At 43.6% G+C, this 18,497-nt stretch overlaps 1 protein-coding gene across 6 annotated transcripts in view; it reads right to left on the reverse strand.

Moving 5' to 3' along the window:
- Positions 1 to 18,497, reverse strand: part of LOC102454429 (extracellular calcium-sensing receptor) — a 171,795-nt gene that overhangs the window by 98,936 nt on the left and 54,362 nt on the right. For 4 of the 6 annotated variants that reach the window (XM_075904595.2, XM_075904550.2, XM_075904561.2 and 1 more), the window contains exon 2: positions 795 to 1,247. In XM_075904595.2, coding sequence (XP_075760710.2) covers positions 795 to 982 — 188 coding nt within the window. In that variant the 5' untranslated portion in view covers positions 983 to 1,247. Of the gene's footprint in view, positions 1 to 794; positions 1,248 to 9,208; positions 9,393 to 18,497 lie in introns of those variants that run through there. The other 2 variants (XM_075904570.2, XM_075904588.2) reach the window with 2 other exon arrangements.

An 18,497-nucleotide genomic window follows, 5' to 3' on the forward strand; every position in this document is an offset into this window, starting at 1 on the left:
AAATATGCTATGCAATTTGAGCTATGTAAATTGCATAGCTGATTTAGAAATAGCTTATTTCTAAATTTGACGCTGTCTACACAGCGCTAAATTTCAAAATAAATTGCTATTCCAGCATCTTCCTTAATCCTCTTGCAATGAGGTTTACAGGAAGCCAGAACAACAAGCCCGTTATTTTGAATGTATTTCGAAATAACGGGCTTCTTGTGTAAACAGCATAGAATGCTATTTCAGGATAACAGACATTATCCCAAAATAGCGGTGCTGTGTAGAGGTACCCTTTCATTGCTTTTGCTGTGACTAAGTGAAGTATACATGTATGTATATAAATATTATTTAAACATCCATTATTCATTGCCTGAATAGATTTGTGATTTGGTAGAATTGGGAACTATAGCCTGGAATGTCGTTTCTCACTGTAAGCCAACAAATCATTCTTAACATTTACATTAGCTTATGCACCATTCATTGTCTTTACACCATCAGCACACACTTCCATGGTTTTGTATCACCTAGATCTGTGGAGAGCAAGTCTATTGCCTTCACAGAGTGCTCCCCACCAGTAGATAAAGTGGGGATAGAAGGTAAAGGAAGATAATGTAGACAGAATGAAAAATATTTAACTCTGTAAAGCATTTGGGTTACAAAATGTATTAAAGATACTATAAACAGCTAAGAGGAGCTTGTTTGATTCTTAGCTACAGCTATTCTACTGATGCAGTAATTCATCTCACTTATAACTGATCAGTGTAAAGACTCCAGCATTGTCTATTTTACAATTCTTGTTGGCTTACCTTATACACTCTACTGATTCTGGCCTAGATTTTAGATCCTGGTCTTTGGCAGCCACTCCAAAATGAATGGGGAAGAGTCCCCCAAGAATAATGTCTCCCTTCTTCTGTGCCCTTTGGTTTGGTCCATAGGCAGAGGTGTTCCAGATAAATGCCAAGAGAATCAAACAGCATCTATAAAAAGTCATCATTCCTCTTCTCACAAGTGGATTGCACAATGCAAAAGTGAAAAAGTTGTAAGACAACAAATGGATCTAGTAATGTCTGACAAGCGTGTTCTCTCCCTAAGGCAGCACACTGGGAGTTGGGAGTGCATGGCTGCAGTACAATAAGACATAAAATGGTAGCCTCAGGGCTGGTATTTCTCCTGCTGTTTTCTCCATTGCACACTACTGAGTCATCTGTCCTTAGTTTTTCAGAACTGAAGTGTTACGTGGAGCCCATCTCTGAGAGTTTCTGAAAAAGAATGAGAGAGATAAATGTATAAAATGACCAACTACACACAGAATTATTCAGTACCCCACTGCTTGCTGTGTTATGCCTACTCTATTTCAGTTTTCACTCTAGGTTTGTATTTAAGTACATGAGGGAGAACTCTCGGTATGCACATATACACAGACACAGGCACACACACAATTTTTTGCTTTCCCCACACTGTTTTCTCACGCAGGTCTCCAAATGCCCTTCATTTGTCCTTCTTTTCGTATATTGCTTGGCTTGGGTCTTCCATGTCACTGCATAGGATCGACAAGCCAAACCTAATATACTAGCAAATCATGTTCTATCCCACCCTATGGCTTTGGGTTTCTCCCTATTGCTTTTTTCCGTAATTTTTCCTCCCATTTCTAACCACCATGGCTAGGCCACAACTCCCCACAGAGGGGAAAGTCATGTGATTCTGGCTTCTTAAACTAGTTGGTGGTTGGAATGGGGAGAAAGGGTTTCCTTTAGCTGCCTCATCCATGTTTATGGTTAGGTTGCCAGGCTGTTCTCCAAGGCCCCAGATCAGGCTGCTTGAGGAGCCTGAAGTCACACTAGGAAACCTGCTGCACCTCTGAATGAAGAGGTTGGGTCTAAACCTTCTTTGCACCTATACCCTGAGACAGGACTTGGATCAGGTGATTTTCTATCAGCAGGCATTTGATTTCCTGGGCACGTGGGTCATTGTTAGTTAGATCTGGTAATAAAACTCCCCACCACTGCATTCGTATTCAAAAAATCAAGATGTTTTGCAGGAAGGTAATGATTCTGTTAAAGTTTTTAACAAAAAAATCAAAACACTATTTCAATTTGGTCAAAGTGCTTCATTTCAATGTCCCTGTTTCACTTGCTATAGTAAGTTCGAAACAAAGCCTTTCAACTTTGTCAAAATGAAACTTTTTATAAACAATTTCACAAATTCTGAAATGAAGTTGAATTTTCATTTAGTGGGAAATGCCACATTTTAACTTTTTTGTTGAAATGTTTAATTTCATTGTCAAGTTTGTTTTTACCTTTTTAATTTTAAATAAAAGTAAAATTCAAAACAGTCATTTCAAATTGAAAATAAAAACATTTCATTTTGAAAAAAAATCAACCAGTTCTTATGGTGGGTCTTGGGAGTAGGGATGTAAAATCCCATTTAATTGGTTACCCGGTTAAACATAGGGAGGGCAGCTGCTCAGGCCCCTACCAGTTAACTGGAACTTGTAAGTCTCATCCGTTAAGGGTGAGGCTTACCAGTTAACCATTCTCATCTCTACTTAGAGAAGAATGCCCAGTGGTACCGTGGTTAGTACAGGCAACTGGGGGTGGTTACAGGTTCTCACTCTGGCCTAGTTCTCAGAAACCCTCCATCTAATGTGCAACAGAAAATCCCTATAAATCTATGAACTGACCATTGAGTCACACTTGTCAAGGCAGGAACACACGTCCCCTGGAGATGAACACATGGCTGTGCAGGTTGTGGTCAATAGAAGCGCTTTGCCTTCTTTGACCATGGATACTGGTTGGGACACAGGACTACTGGAAACAGATGGGGCTATCTTGGCCAAGAAGTGGAAGAGCAGCCTCAGTCACTGACTTGCCAACCGGATGAGGAAGGCTTTGAACTAAGTTCAAATGGAGTAGGTGATAAATACTCACAGGCTGCCATTTAAAAAGGTGACCTTTTCAAAGGGCTAGATGTTGAGGTGGTAAGGGCGGAATGGAAGATAATATGTTTGTAGGAGCAATAAGAGGGAGAACAGTGGGGGAATCTGCTCAGATTTTTAGATGTTTACACACAAATGCAAGAAGAACGGGAAATAAACAGGAAGAACTGAAAGTATTAGTATACACAGTAAGTTACTACTTAAATGGCATCACTGAGACTGGAGAGGATACATCTCATATCTGGGGTTTTGCTTTTTCTGAAAGGACAAGCAGGTGAAAGGGAACAGGCGTTGCATTGTACATCAAGCATGTATACACTTGTTCTGAGGATAGTTGAAAGAGGGAGCCTGGAACAGTAGGCTGAAGGCCTGACCTAAAAATCAGCAAAAGCCAGGCTATGAGCAAAAGTCAGGACCTGCCATAAAGGAAACACCTGCCTACAAGTTCCCTGTCTGGTACACAGACTTGGCAAAAGCATGATGAATGTTGTAAAACACAGACGCTCCTGAGAAGTGCTAGGCACATGGTATTCATATAAACACATTCCAGAAGGCTAGTCCAGGTACATCCCAACACAAAGTCACAGCATAAACACAATCCCGAGACAATCCTGTACAGGTGCACACCAATCCCAAATAAGGGCAAGGGCGGAAGAACATGATGATGGATGGAAATGTTTTGTTTGAAGCAGCAGGTACAAGAGAGAGGGCCAGTAATTAGCTGTCAGAAGTATAATGTGTAATTAGTTTGTATCAATGTGTACAAATCACAGGAGGGACATCTTTGTCCAGCCCAGAGGGCAGTGGAAAGTCACACTACTCACTGACCTGAGACCACTATCACAGGCACACAGGTGTTAGTGTCCCATTAGAGTCTGCCAGGCACCAGGACCCTGCTTCATTGACAATAAACCTAGTGGAGCACCTTCACCTCTGAACTGAATCTGTGGGCTTCCTGGTCTGCTACCTGTGCAGAGCTGGGATGGTACATGGAGAGAGTATGCCCACATACCAACTGACACCCGCTCTCCACGAGGCCCAGAAGGAAATGAGAGACACACCAGCTAAACGGCTCTGGGTGAAGATAACAGGGGAAAAACAGGGGCATCATCACAGGAGGAGTATATACTAGGTCTAATCAGGAAGAGCAGGAGCATGAGGCATTTCTAAAACAAACAACAGAAACATCCAAAAACACAAAGCGCTGGTGGTGAGGGGGATATTTTAACTACAACTAACCGGCTGGAAAAGTATATGGCAACACATACAATTTCCAGTAAATTCTTGGAACGTGTTGAGGGCAACTCTCCTGTTTCAGAAGGTAGAAGTAACCCTGGGGAGATCATTTTAGACTTGATTCCAACAGGAAGAAATTTTGCTGCCAGTCCAAAGGTTGAAGGCAATCTGAAAGAAAGGCGTGATGAAATGATACATTTCATGATGCTAAGGAAAGGAAGGCGAGGGAGCATCAGAATAAGGACAACTGACTTAAAAAAACAGATTTTCATAAACTCATAGAACTGGCAGGTAAAATCACACGGGAAGAAAATCCAAGGGAAAAAGGCATGCAGGAAAACTGACAGTTTTTCCAAAGAGAAAATATGAAAGGCACAAAAGCAAACTATGTGAAAGAGTGTCTGTCAAGAGTTCTTTAATGACATGAAAATTAATAAGGAATCCCACAAAAAGTGGAAACATGGATAAGTTGCTAAAGATGATTATAAAAAAAATAGTGTGAGCACACAGAGAAAAAAATCACAAAGATTACAGTATAAAATGAATTGAACCTAGCACGAAACAAACAAGGTAATAATAAAAGTTCTATAAATACTTTAGGAGCAACAGAAAGATGAAGGAGTCAAGAAGTGCTAATGATTGATGACATCAAAAAGGCTGAAGTGTTTAATACCTAATTTGGTTCAGTCTTCACTAAAAGGGTTAATGGTAACCAGATGCTTAACACGGTTAATATTAACAAGAATGAGGCAAGAGCACAATCCAGAGTAAGGAAAGAACAGATTAAAGAATATTAGGTAAATTAGATGTATTCAAGTCAGCAAAGCCTGATAAAGTTCATATTAGGGCACTTAAGGAACTAGCTGAAGCAATTTCAGACCCATTAGTGCAGGGGGGCAATAATTTTTGCAAGAGGGCCACAAAGGATTTTGCTATGTGGTCACAGGCCAGCTCCACTTCCAAAAGCAAGCAGAAGAGGTGGGACTGGGGACTAGCCTCCCCTGCAGAGTTGTCTGGGGCTAGAGGCTTTGAATTGAAAAACCCAGCAAAGGGCTCACGGCCCCACCGCTACCTCATCGCCTAGCAGCTACCCGGGGTTGCTGTGGCTATTTAAAAGGCTCATCCATTTGGCCCGTGCCAGAGTAGCACCACAACCGTGAGCCATTTATATAGGATCTTGCTGCCTGAGTCACTGCCTGGAAATTTGGTGGCATAGGCAGCAACATATAAATAGACAGCAGCCAGATGCAATCTGTGGGCTGGGTCTGGCCCCCAGACTGTCTCTTGTCCAGCCCTGCATGAGTGATTATTTTTGAGCTCTCCTAGAGGACAAGTGAGGTGCCAGAAGACTGGAGAAGGGCAAACATAGCACCTACCTTTAAAAAGGGGAACAAAGAGGACAAAGGGGAACAGTCAGCTTAAATTTCATACCTGGAAAGACACCAGAACAAATCACGAAACAATCAGTTTATAAACAACTACATGATAATAGGACTGTAATGAACAGACCATATGGATTTGTCAAGAACAAATCATGCCTAACTAACTTATTTCCTTCTTTGATAAGGTTACTAGCCTACTGGACAGGGAGAACCAGTAGACATGATATATCTTGATTTTAGAAAGGCTTTTGGACACAGTCCCACATGACATTCTCTTAGGGAAACATAGTCTATAAGGTCTAAATTACTGTAAGGTGGATGCATAACTGGTTGAAAGATTGTATTTGAACAGCAGTCGTCAATGGTTTGCTGTCAAAAAGGGAGGGCGTCTCTAATGGGGTGCTCCGGGGGTCTGTCCTGGATCCAATATGATTCAACATTTTCATTAATGACCTGCCTAATGGAGTGGAAAGTGTGCTTCTCAAATCTGAGGATGATACAGTGATGAGAGGGTTAGATCAGAATTAGAATCCAAGATGATCTTGACAAATTGGAGACTTGGTCTGAAACCAACAAGATGAAATTCAATGAATTACTACTCTTTGAAAGAAAAAAAATCAAGTGCAGAGATACAAAGTGGGGGATAATTGGCTATGCAATAGTACTGCTGAAAAGAATCTGGGGATTATGGTGGACCACAAATTAACTATGAGCCAATAATGTGATGCAATTCTGAAACAGGTGCATACCTTTCTAGGGTCTATTAATAAAATGTCAGAAGTAAAATACAAGAGGTAACTCTCCCACTATACTCAGCACTAGTGAGGTCTCTGATGGAATACTATGTCCAGTTTTGGATGCTATGCTTCAGGAAAGGTATGAAAATATGAGAGAGTCCAAAGGAAAGCAACACAAATGATAGAAGGTTTAGAAAACCTGACTTATGAGGACAGGTTAAAAATACTGGGCATGTTTATTCTTGAGGCAAGATGACTGAGTGAGGATCCAATAACAGTCTTCAAATATGTTAAGGGCTGTTCTGGATGACAGTGATAAATTGTTCTCCACGTGCACTGAAAGGAGGATAAGAAGCAATTCCCTTGATATTCAGCAAGAGATGTTTAGGTAAGATATTATAAAAAACTTACCCATAAGAGCAGTTAAGCTCTAGAACGGCTTAACCTTCCTAGGGTGGTTGTGGAATCCCTCTCATAGGTTTTCAAGAACAGGTTGGCCAAAGACCTATCAGGGATGATCTAGGTCCTACTTCAACGCCAAAGGACAGACTCTTGAGTGCCTTACATTTTGTGGATTTTGTGTTCGGAGACATTCTCAGTCCCGACTTTCCCATCGTGTGGACCAGGTCATGGGGGAGCAGAGTTCTCCCCCATTTCTCACCAAACTGTGCTCGCACCGCTGCTTGAAAAAGAGCTTTTGGCCCCCTGAGTTACTGACATTGTTCGTATGCCCTAATTCACAAGAAGGGCAATCTTGCTGCAGCAGACATCTATGATGGCAGTCACATATCTCAACCAGACTTGCTCTGTCCCAGGCAGAAGTATTTGACAATTTATTCCAACTAGTCTCAGACCTGCTCCAGCCTACAACTAGGGACAGTCTTTGCCTCAGTTGTCTAGTCCTTCACTAGGACAATATGTCTTACTGGATGGATCATGTTTATCTTTTGGAAACACTGTTTGGCTTTGGAATCCACTTTGCCTGGTTCCACTCTGTAGCTACTTGTTTAAGTTCAACCACATCATGATCAAAACTGGCATCTTCAATCAGGTTCCTCAGGAATGCCCCTATCCAGTCAACTGCTCCACTGCCATCAAGCCCTCATCAAACTGATGATGTCAGAGCTCACAGAGACAGATGGCGTTATTAGTGGGTGTTGATGACATCAGTATTGCAACCTAGGACCCAAATGCTGGTGAAAACAAATACGCAGATTAATCTCTAAAGTAGTATTTCTCAATCTTCGCTGGCTGGTGGCTCCTTATTCGAAGGAAAACATTTTCACGACTCCTTACTTTTGCTATAAAAGTATGAGTAACACACGTATCAATTATAACAACGATAAGCCTATTAAATGTGTGTGTATGTTCTAAAAAGTTGACAGGAAACACCTGAACTGGCTTTCTTTGCTTTAAACTGTAATGCTGAGCTCTCTAACTTGCAGCTTCCCTGACAGTATTTCATAACCCCCCAAGAGGTTGAAACACTGTTCTGGAAAAAAAGTCCTGGATTATTCCTAGAAAGCCTGGTCTGTGTTTGAAGGTCTTTGTGGTCATGGTAGGGTCTTTCCCCTTCTGCACAGCCCTGTTTTGATGGCCTTTCAGATAGCTCTCATTCTCCACCTGAACAGGCCACATCCTACCCAGTCATTTTGCCTTCCAGCCTTGCTCAGGGTACATCTACACTGCAAGCTTATTTCAGAAAAAAGCTATTCTAGAAGAGATCTTCTGGAATAGCTTATTTTGAAATAGAGCATCCACGCTACAGGGAAGCCTCAAAATTATTCCGGGGCAAGCCCCCCTAATCTGGACGCGTGACCTCGATTTAGAGCCCCAGGAGGCACCAGGGAGGGATAATTTAGAATGGCCCTGGGGAGGAGCTATTTCAACATAGAAGCAGTGGAGCTCTACACACACCCTCTTCCGAAAGAACTTTTCCGGAAGAGGCGTTGTTCCTCATGGAATGAAGTTTACCAACGTCAGAAAATGCCCTCCGTTATTTGGATTTTCTTTCGAAATAATGCAATCGCTGTGTGGACGCTAGTATTGTTTTTCTGGAATAACAGCCGTTATTCTGGAAAAAGGTGCAGTGTAGACAGATGCCCCCTCAGTGAACAACTGTACATGCTTGTGCTTCATACCGTCCACTCCCTCACCCCTGTGGCCTGACCAGACACCAAGTGGCAGTATCTGAGGCCCAGAATCTTCACTGGGAGAGCATACGCTCTAGCCTTGTCCTGCAAGGAGCCAGGTATGAGAGTCAGTAGCTCCTTCATGGAGCCATGAATATGGGCACACTGTTAGCACACTCACAAATCCTCCTGCTACCTGCCAAAATTGTGAGAACGACTGTGGAAACTATGGCCCCTGCTTATCTTCAGTGCACCAGGCTGCAACCCTTTTTGTGTTTTTGAAAAACAACGCATGGGGAACACATGGCCACATCCTCTCGCTCAGCCCCTGAGCATGACAAGGTTTTTAAAGAATGTCACTTAAATACAGATAATGAGAACATGATAACAGGAGATAGAGTTAAAATATACATGTCATGGCAAAGGTTGAGTACTATGCCCGCTATGGGGTTTCCTGCATGTGCCTCTGTATAATCTTGGACTGGTCACTATCAGACACTGGACTAGGTGCAGCAGTCATCTGATCTGGACTGTGTCTAAAAGAGGTGGTTTATGAAAATAAAATATTTCTGAGGAAATAGACTGGTGGCCAAATTTATACAGGTATTTAGATGCCTAGAGATGCAGAGAGGTGCCCAGTGGGATTTACAGAAGCACCTGAGCAGGGCAGGCCCCTAACTCCCATTCCTTTCTTAAGCACTACTGAACACCTCACTAGGCACCTATCAGAATCATGCGGTGCCTAAATGCCTGTGTAAACCTGACCCCGAGATCCCCCCAATAGCTTTATATACTCACAACGGTTATCAGATGTTACCAGTCACAGACAGAGGCAGGCCCGCTGACAGGGAGGGAGCCACAGCAAAGGAGGCAGCTGCCGAAACAGCAGCAGCAGCAGCCAGAGCACCAAGCCCTTTAAATCGCTGCTGGAGCACCACACCACATGCTCCAGGCCATGCTAAGGGTAGCGGAGAGGGTTGCACTGCGCTCCGGGCAGTGCAGAGGGCTCGCTGCCCTCAGCCTTGGCCTTTCCGGGAGCAGAGCTGGGCCCTCTCCTTCACGTCTTCCGGGGCCCCTCAGAGGCTGTTGGCCTCATTGCACAGAGCAGGTTTGTAAACACTGAAGCGCAGATGCAAAACTCTATTGAGTCTTGCCAGCACTCTGAACTAGCCACCCCCCTCCACGCTCCATCATCTTTTGTTATCACAGATCTTGCTTGGGATCTATTTTCCTTAATTTCATTAAGAATATTGGTCTCTTCCTTATTAATGACAACTTTTTACAGTCAGCGGTAGAATTATCCACTAATGCATGCCTGAAGTCATCAAATTTTATCAAAGATAGGGTGGAAATTGTTCTGTTGGTACAAATAATTTGGTTCCTCTGGTTTTAGCACACAAATTAAAAGATCGGATTACCAAGTGATTGAATTGAGCAGAAGGCTTTCTATCTATTTCTACTTTCGTTCTTTAGCAAATATTTGTTACACTCTAAACTTTATTCCGTAACAGAAAGCAAATATTTATATTGCAAGCTCTTTTAAACTCGTCTGGTCTTTCTACATGTTTGCCTTGTACACCGAACTGGTCATGATTTTTTGTGAAGAATTCAAACAAATTCTTAATGTTTTCCATTCACATATTGAGAAACAGTGTGATTATTCATTTTTCAAGGGTTTTCTGAGAATTTTTTATCAAAGTATTTTTTCTGTTTTTTAAACCCAGAGTTGTGGGGTGTTGGATACCACAGGAAGCAGAAATAGAATGACTCTGCCATTGTACCTGAACTCCTGTGTAGGGAATTAAAGAGGTTTCAGCGTGAGGACAAGATGAAGGGCAACAGATGAGGGAGCTGAAGAAGGTCTGATTCAGGTAGATTCTACAGAATCAGGGGAGTGAAGAGAGGGAAGAAAGGTACAGTTCTTTTACTAGAAAAAAGCATCTAAAATGGTTAACAATGATGCCAAAAAGTTCAATAAATATTTTTTGTTCTCTACTTGGAAGATGTTGGTTAATGTTTTTACATCTTACATAGAAAAGAAAGTATTTCATAATCAAACAGGATTTTAAACAGCAACCACTAAAGTGAAACAGCTTTTAAAATAATTGGTCGAGGAGCTCTCAGGGCCACTGATGTTGATAGTGAACAAATCCCAAAATACTGGGGAAATTCCAGAAGTACAGGGGAAAGCTCATATTGTGCCAATATTCAAACATGGTAAACAGGATGTTTGGAGAAGTACAGGCCAATTAGCTGATCCAGGTTGCAATCAGTAAAGCATAAAAAGATGATACCAAAACTAAGGCCAATCTATAAGGTTTTATGGAAATTAAGTCTTACAAGTGTGAAATAGTTACTTGATAGGATTATGAATTTAGCTAAAAAGTTTCAGAGGGGTAGTCGTGTGAGTCTGTAACTGGAATAACTTAAAAAACAACAGATAGTCTTACAGAACCTTAGAGAAGGCCTACTCAACTTTGGAAGCCCTGGGGGCCACAATGATACTCATAGCATATACCGAGGGCCGCAACTTAAGTGTGGTTGCACAGATATGCAAATATATGCAAATATATGCAAATAGTTTCTTTCACACTGACCGGCATGAATACAAAGATTAAGTAAGGCAAGACTACACAACACACAGGCCCCATTTAAGTCAGTTCTGCTGTTATTAATAAAATGCAATATTTACCCAATTTCCACCCATAATGAGCAACGACAGTCCAGGAATTTAACTACTAAAACGCATATCAATAGAAGATCATTATATTGTTTACTTTTTCATTTTGGCTCCCACCTGCGGGCTGTGTGTTGAGCCCCGCATAAACCCAAACTGTACTGCGGGCTGCAAACAAACGGGTGGCGGGCAACATGCAGCCCACAGGCTGCGTGTTGAGTAGCCCTGCCTTAGAGACTAACCAAACATGTAGATGGTGTCATGAGCTTTCGTGAGCACAACCCACTTCTTCAGATGAATGGTGTTTAAGGGATCTAGTTTTGAAATAAACAGCATGGGGGTGGGGGAGGGAAGAGGAGGAAAAAGAAGAAAAAAAGGGTAAGAAATTGTCAATAAGAGTGAATTAAGCTGATAAATTAAGCTAATAAGAAAAGGTACTTAGAGTGGGTACTGAATTTAGCTGAGTTAAAGTTAACATAATAGATTTCTATAAGGCATTTGACTAGGTATCAGATGACATTCTAATTAAACATAGCACTATAAAAAAATCTAATGGAATAACTGATATTTAAATTGTAAAAGGGGAATTGTCCTCCAGTGGACTTTATACAGTGGGATCTCTCAGGCACTCATTTTTGGGCCAATGTATTCTTTATCAATAATATGTAGTAAAATATGAAATTATTGCTGCTAGAGTTTGCAAATGACAAAAAAATTACTGGAGAAGTGAATAGCTGCAGCCAGTCAGTTCTGAAAAGCAATCTGAATTGAGTGGTAATCTAGGTTTGCTAAAAGATCATTTTAATACATACAAAGGCAAGGTCATATGTCTAGGAACAAAGAATGTAGGTCACACTCAGAATTTAAGCAGGTAGTGACTCAGGAAAGGCCTTAGGGGGTTTGGTGCACAATCAACTGAACCTAAATTCCTGGTGTGCTGCAATGATTGAGAGGACAAATGTGATCTTTGGCCATACTAGTAAGGGAAAAGCAAGTAAAAGTCATGAGGTGGTATTTCCTGTCTATAGGGCATCAGTGAGACCATTCCTGGAATACAGCATCCATTTTTGCTGGCCCTGCTTTAAAAGAGGATGTTGACAAATTGGAAAGAGTTCAGAACAAAGTTACATGAATAATACAGGAAACCTGCCTTGCACTGAGGCTATGTCTACATGGAGAGTTTTTTTCTGCAGGAGATATGCAAATGGAGTGTTTATTTGCATATCTCACATGCTCATTTGCATATCCTCTTCCGATCCTTTTAGCAGAAGAAGTTTTTGCGATATTGTTGGAAAAAAACCCTTTTGCGCAAGATCCCTTATTCCTCAAAAAACGAGGTTTACAGGCTGACATCTACGTGGAGCAGGGTCTTCCCGGTTTTTGCCCTTAGGCTATAGAATTCTCTCCCCTGGGTCATTTGCCTGGCGCCAACGCTGGTACAGTTTCAGTGCTGGGCTAAAGCCACCCTTTGTACCTATGCTTTTATTGGGATTTTGTGTGTGTGTGTGTGTGTAAAAATATTTTAAATAAATAAATATATAAATAGTGGGTAACTTCCCACCGCGGCCAGAAACATATCTAACAGTGGTCTTAGGAGACCAGTGTGCTTCAGAGGCACTTCTCACACTGCCATATGAGGCTTGTGCCATTGCTGTGGGTTCAGAGGTTGCTACAGAAGCCAGCTGTGACCTGTAGTTCCACCAGCGGTATCAGCCTCAGCCTCCAGCAGCTTCTCCACTTTAGCCTCCAAAAGAGACACACCATCTACTCCTGGTCATTCTCCCAATGCCAAAACTAGGCTCTGCTGTCAGAGGGGTGGGCTCAGTAAGTCACACTTTCTTCTGCTCCCTCTGCATCTTCCTCTCTACTCCTCACGTCACAATAAGGCCCTCACCCCCCCCCCCCTTACAAATTGTATGTGCAAACAAGATTATGCCAGTGCCTTAAGCAGATGGCATATGGACTACAGGTGCATATGAACTACAGGTGCAATTCCCAGGTAAGGTAAAAGCTAGTGCTAGGATAACTAGTTGTGTAGCCACACTAGCATGGAAAGTGGTAGTACGGCCTAGCTGTGCCCAGTATATATCCACTGGGTTTGCCATGCCACTGCCACTGCTGCCTTTGCTACGGCTGTTATGCTACTATTTATACTCACACTAGATCTCAGAGAGCTAGCATGTGTGTGTGAGGTGTGCCTCACACTCCTGCTCATAGTGTAGACATAGCCAAATGCTTTGGAGATGCTCATGGGCCTAGGCTGCCTGTAGCTACCTTTTACACACAGATATGGGGACTGGAAGGCCACAACTTACCTCCCCAAAAGTCCCAGAGGTTCTTGTAACCACTACAAGCCCTTGCAATAGAAACATTCATCTCCAAAAGGTCCCTATGATGCAAATGAGGTGTGGCAATATTCCACGCTTTGCCTCATTTGCATATTTTTTGCGCAAGAGGCTATAGTGTAGACATAACCAATGAGTTGTTTTTGGGATAACAATTTTCTTTCTTCCACAAGCACACTGCCTGTACAGCACACCAAGTCATGCTGGTCCACATACCTAACTACAACATGCACTCCCCCCAGTGAAATCCTTAGCCCCAAGTCAGGTCCCAGGAGCCCACTGCAACGCAACGGAAGAGTTAGGCACGGGTATGTCTAGATTACATCCCTTTTCTAGAAAAAGGGATGTAAATTAGACATATCGAAACTGCAAATGAAGCCGGGATTTAAATTTAAATTGCACAAAAGGCCCTGGTTCAAATTCCCACATTACCTGATTCAGAACAGAAATCTGCACCTCGATTTCCCACATTCCCTAACCATTGGGTTACTGGGTATAATGGGCTGACCTGTTTCTCTCTCTCTTTCTCTCTCTCTCTTTCTCTGGGGTTTCACGAGAAGGAGCATGGGCTACCTCAACAGCTGACCTGGATTAGGTGACTTACTTCAAGGGAGGCTTCACAGCTGAGAATCTCAAATGGAGGGAGGTGCCTGTTTCTGGAGTTCAATGCCCAATGCCCCCATCAACGAGACTCACACACTCAAATACCTTTGAAGATTTGGGCCATAAGTCCTGCACCTTTCCTTGGTACAGGCAGTCCCCGGGTTACGTGGATCCGACTTACGTCGGATCCCTACATGCAAATGGGGCTTTTTTCGCCGTGGAGGACGCGGGCGGCGGGACCGCCCAGACGCGCCGCGGTCCCGCCACCCGCGTCCTTCGCGGCGAGAAAAGCCGCTCCGCGTCTCCCTGGTCTGCTGGGGGGGGGGGCGCAGCTAGTGCGCCCCCCTCCCCCCCAGCAGACCAGGCTTTTCTCGCCGACACCTGGGGTACAGCAGCTGGGGCGCTGTCGGGTTGGTCCAGTAGCGCCGGGGAGAGGCGCTGCGGGACCAACCCGGCAGCGCCCCAGCTGCTTTGCCCCAGGCGTCCTGATTCAGCCGCTGCTGAAACTGACCAGCAGCAGCTGAATCAGGATGCCTGGGACAGAGCAGCTCTGCCTCGGGCTTCCTGTAGTCAGCCGCTGGTCAGTTTCAACAGCGGCTGAATCTGGACGCCAGTTCCGACTTACATACAAATTCAACTTAAGAACAAACCTACAGTCCCTATCTTGTACGTAACCCGGGGACTGCCTGTATTGCCTACTGACCAGCTTAGGTGGTTCCTCACTCAGCCTGCTGTCTTTCGAGAACCCCTTCCTAACTCTCCCCAGGCACTGTTTAAGGAGCCTGTGCACCTAACTGGGGGCTGAGAATTCAGTTAGGTAGTTGGTGTCCTAGGAGTTGCAATGCCTTAATCCTGTGGATCTAGCCCTCGTTGTAGCTCATTGTTAATCCGTTCTGCAGAAACCATGCTACATATATAGCGCACATACCTAGGCTATGTCCTTAACTTTGTCATGCTGCATATATCTTCTTGTAAAATTCCATTTTAATGTCTGCTTTCACATTTATTCAGCATACATATCAAAATATAAAATCATGAAATGTTATCAAGAAGAGGTCATTCTTATCTCTTTCACAATAACAGAGAAAAAGTTACTAGTAAACAAAATCCTCTTTCCATAAATGCATTAGTAAATTTAGATTGCATGTGCACTTAACAACTCATTTCCATTCCCTGCTTATTCAAGTTCATCTGTCCTCCAAAAGTGTGTTTGAGTAATTTTGAACCAGTAATCATCCACTAATACTAATGTAATTGTTTCTTGGATTCGTGTAGAATAAGGACAAGAGCCTTCAAAAAAGGAGACTTGAGCAAACTCAGAGAACTCCCATAGAAAGAAAATGTAAGGGGTAAAGGAGGTCACAAGAGCTGGCAATTCATCAAGCAGACATCAATAAAGACACAACAGCAAACTATCAGGATGCAAAGGAAAGATAGGAAAAATAGTGACAAGCAAATATGGCTCCATTAGTAGCCCTTTAATGACATGAAAATCAAAAAGGAATCCCACATAAAGTGGAAAAAAATGCTGAGGAGGAATAAAAAATGTAGAAACAAAATCAGAAAGGTTAAGGTACAAAATTAGTTACATCTACCAAGGGACATCAAAAGGCAATAAGAAGACATTCTTTAAATACACAGAAGCAAGAATAATATGAGGGAAAGTACGAATTCTCTCCTTAGTGGGGAAGGAGCGCTAATAGAAAAGAGGAGAGTGAGGGGGGATATGAGAGAGGTCTATAAAATCATGACAGGTATGGAGAAAGTGAATAAGGAAAATTGATTTACTTGTTGCATAATGTAAGAACTAGGGGTCACCAAATTAAATTAATAGATAGCAGGTTTAAAACAAACAAAAGGAAGTTTTTCTTCATGCAATGCATAGTCAACCTGTAGAACTCCTTGCCAGAGGATGTTGTGAAGACCAGCACTTTAACAGGGTTCAGAAAAGAGCTAGATAAATCCATGGAGAACAGGTCTATCAATGGCTATTAGCCAGGATGGGTAGGAATGGTATCCCTAGCCTCTGTTTGTCAGAGGCTGACAATGGGTGAATCGTTTGTTCTTCTATTCATTCCTTCTGCATGAAACTAGCATTGGCCTCTGTCAGAAGACAGAATACTGTACTAGATGGACCTAGTATGGCCACTCTTACGTTCTAATAACTTATGATATCAAGATAGCTGTGGTGTTTAATACCTACTTTGTTTCACCAACCTTTTGCTTTAACTAGAAAGGTTTAGTCTCAGAGGAGTACCCATTTTAGTCTGTACCTTTAAAAACAACAAGTAGTCCTGTGGCACCTCAGAGAGCAACAATTATATATAACCTAAATGTAATACCTGGAAAGATACTAGAACAAATTATTAAACTATCAATTTATTGGCCCCTGTGACAGGGCGCCTGCCCTGCACTGGCCCTTTAAGACCAGGACTCAGGCCCTGAGCCAGGGCTAGAAAGAAAGAGGCCACCTGGAGCTGTTTGGGCCAGGGAGAGCCCAGCTGGCAACTATCTAGGGCAGCACAATTGGCTTGTGGGAGGCCAGCTGAAGTCGTTAGGGCTAGTGAGAGCCCAGCAGGCAGCTATACAGAGAAGCCCGGTTGGCTTGGAGAGCCCAGCTGAAGCTGTTAGGGCAAGTGAAAGCCCAGCTGCCAACTATAAATAGAGAAGCACAGTTTGCTTAAGGAGCAAGTGGAGAGTTGATTGCAGAGGAGGTAGGAGCTCCTTGGAGGGAGACAAGCTGGGGATAGCCAGCAATAGCTGGAGGGGGGCCAGCCAAGACTCCCCTGGCTAGGGGCTGGAGGCAAAGCCCTGGTTTGGAGGTGGGCCTGGATGCAGCCTAGGTAAGCAGGGCAGTTGAGACAACCCTGATGCCTGTGATGAGCAACCCATACAGACTGTAACTTGCCCTGAGAGGGGCTATATGAAGACAGTCAGGGGGCACTGAGGTGCACGAACCCCTTGACAGCCCCTATAGGGTTATAAGGAACAAACAATCTAGATTTAGCAAGAACAAAGCATGCCAGACCAACCTAATTTTACTCTTTGACATGGTTACTGGCCTTACTCATTCACAAACCTTTGGCAGACTGGTAAAATTTAATTTGCACATTTGCAAATGATTAATATGCAAATAAAATGTTACCAGTCCACTATATATATGCCAGCCCCACACCCTGAGCCACCACGAACAGCAGGCTTCAGCCGTGGCAGCCACCTGCCAAATGGTGGCTGCCAGAGCTGAAGCTGGCTGCTGTGCAGCGGCTCAGGGGGCAGGGATATGTTCTGGCCCCTAGAGCTGCTGCAAACAGCCAGTTTCAGCTCCAGCAGTCACTGTGGCCCAGCAGCTCACGGTCCTGCACTCGTCTGCAGACCGGTGGTTGGGAACTGCTGGCCTAGTGAATAGAGGGGAAGTCACTAAGGCTTTTGACCCAGACCCACATGACAGTTTCATAAGCAAACTACAGAAAATAAATGTAGCTGGAATTACTATAAGCTGCATCTACAACTGGTTAAAACAGCAGTTTTCAAACTATGGGCCACGGCCCAGAGCTAGGGCACGAAATGCCAGGCCCTGGGTCTCATTGCCGCACAGGGATCAGGCGACTAGTGGGGGTGCTAAGGCAACTAAGTGCCTGCCCTCCTCGGTGGGGGAGGGAAGGCAGGCTCACAAGGCTCCACACCCTGCCCCTGCCTTGAACTCTTAGCTCCACACACTGGCTGGGAACCTGCTGCTGGTTGCTTCTGGGGTGCAGCGTGCTCTGTGGTGCCAGGAGAGGCAGGAAACTGCCTTAGCCCTCCCATTACACTGCTGCCTGGGAGTTGCTCAAGTTAAGCCTCTCCTGTCCCAGCTCTGATCCTCCCCCCAAAACCAGAGCCCCTTTCTACATCCCAAAGCTCCCATCCTCAGCCCCACCCTGGAGCCCACAGGCTAGTCAAATTACGTTGGGTCGCAGGCATCAACAATTTTCTTCAGCTGGGTCATGGGAAAAAAAGTTTGAAAACCACTGGGTTAAGAGACCATACTCAAAGAGTAGTTACCAATGGTTTGCAGTGAAAATGGCAAGGTTTGTATAATGGGGCACCACAAGGATGAGTCCTGGTCTGGTGCTATGCATTATTGTCATTAACGATTTGGATACGGGAGTGATGTGCATGCTTATAAAATCTGCAGCTCATAGCAACCTGGGAGGAGATGCAAGTACATTGGAGGAACAGGATTAGAATTCAAACTGATCGTGACAATTTGGAGATTGGTCTGAATTCCACAAAATGAAATTCAGAAAAGACAAATGGAAAGTGCTTCATTTAGAAAGGAAAAATCAATTGTGCAAATACATAATGGAGAAATAGGAGAAACAAGGTGCTGCAGCAGCCACAAAGGCTGATATAATTCAGGGCTGTGTCTATACTGGCCACTTATTCCGGAAAATCAGCCGCTTTTCCGGAATAACTTGCCAGC

The sequence above is a fragment of the Pelodiscus sinensis genome, chromosome 1 (assembly GCF_052426305.1).
Source record: "Pelodiscus sinensis isolate ZL-2025 chromosome 1, ASM5242630v1, whole genome shotgun sequence".
Classification (NCBI taxonomy): Eukaryota; Metazoa; Chordata; order Testudines; family Trionychidae; genus Pelodiscus; species Pelodiscus sinensis.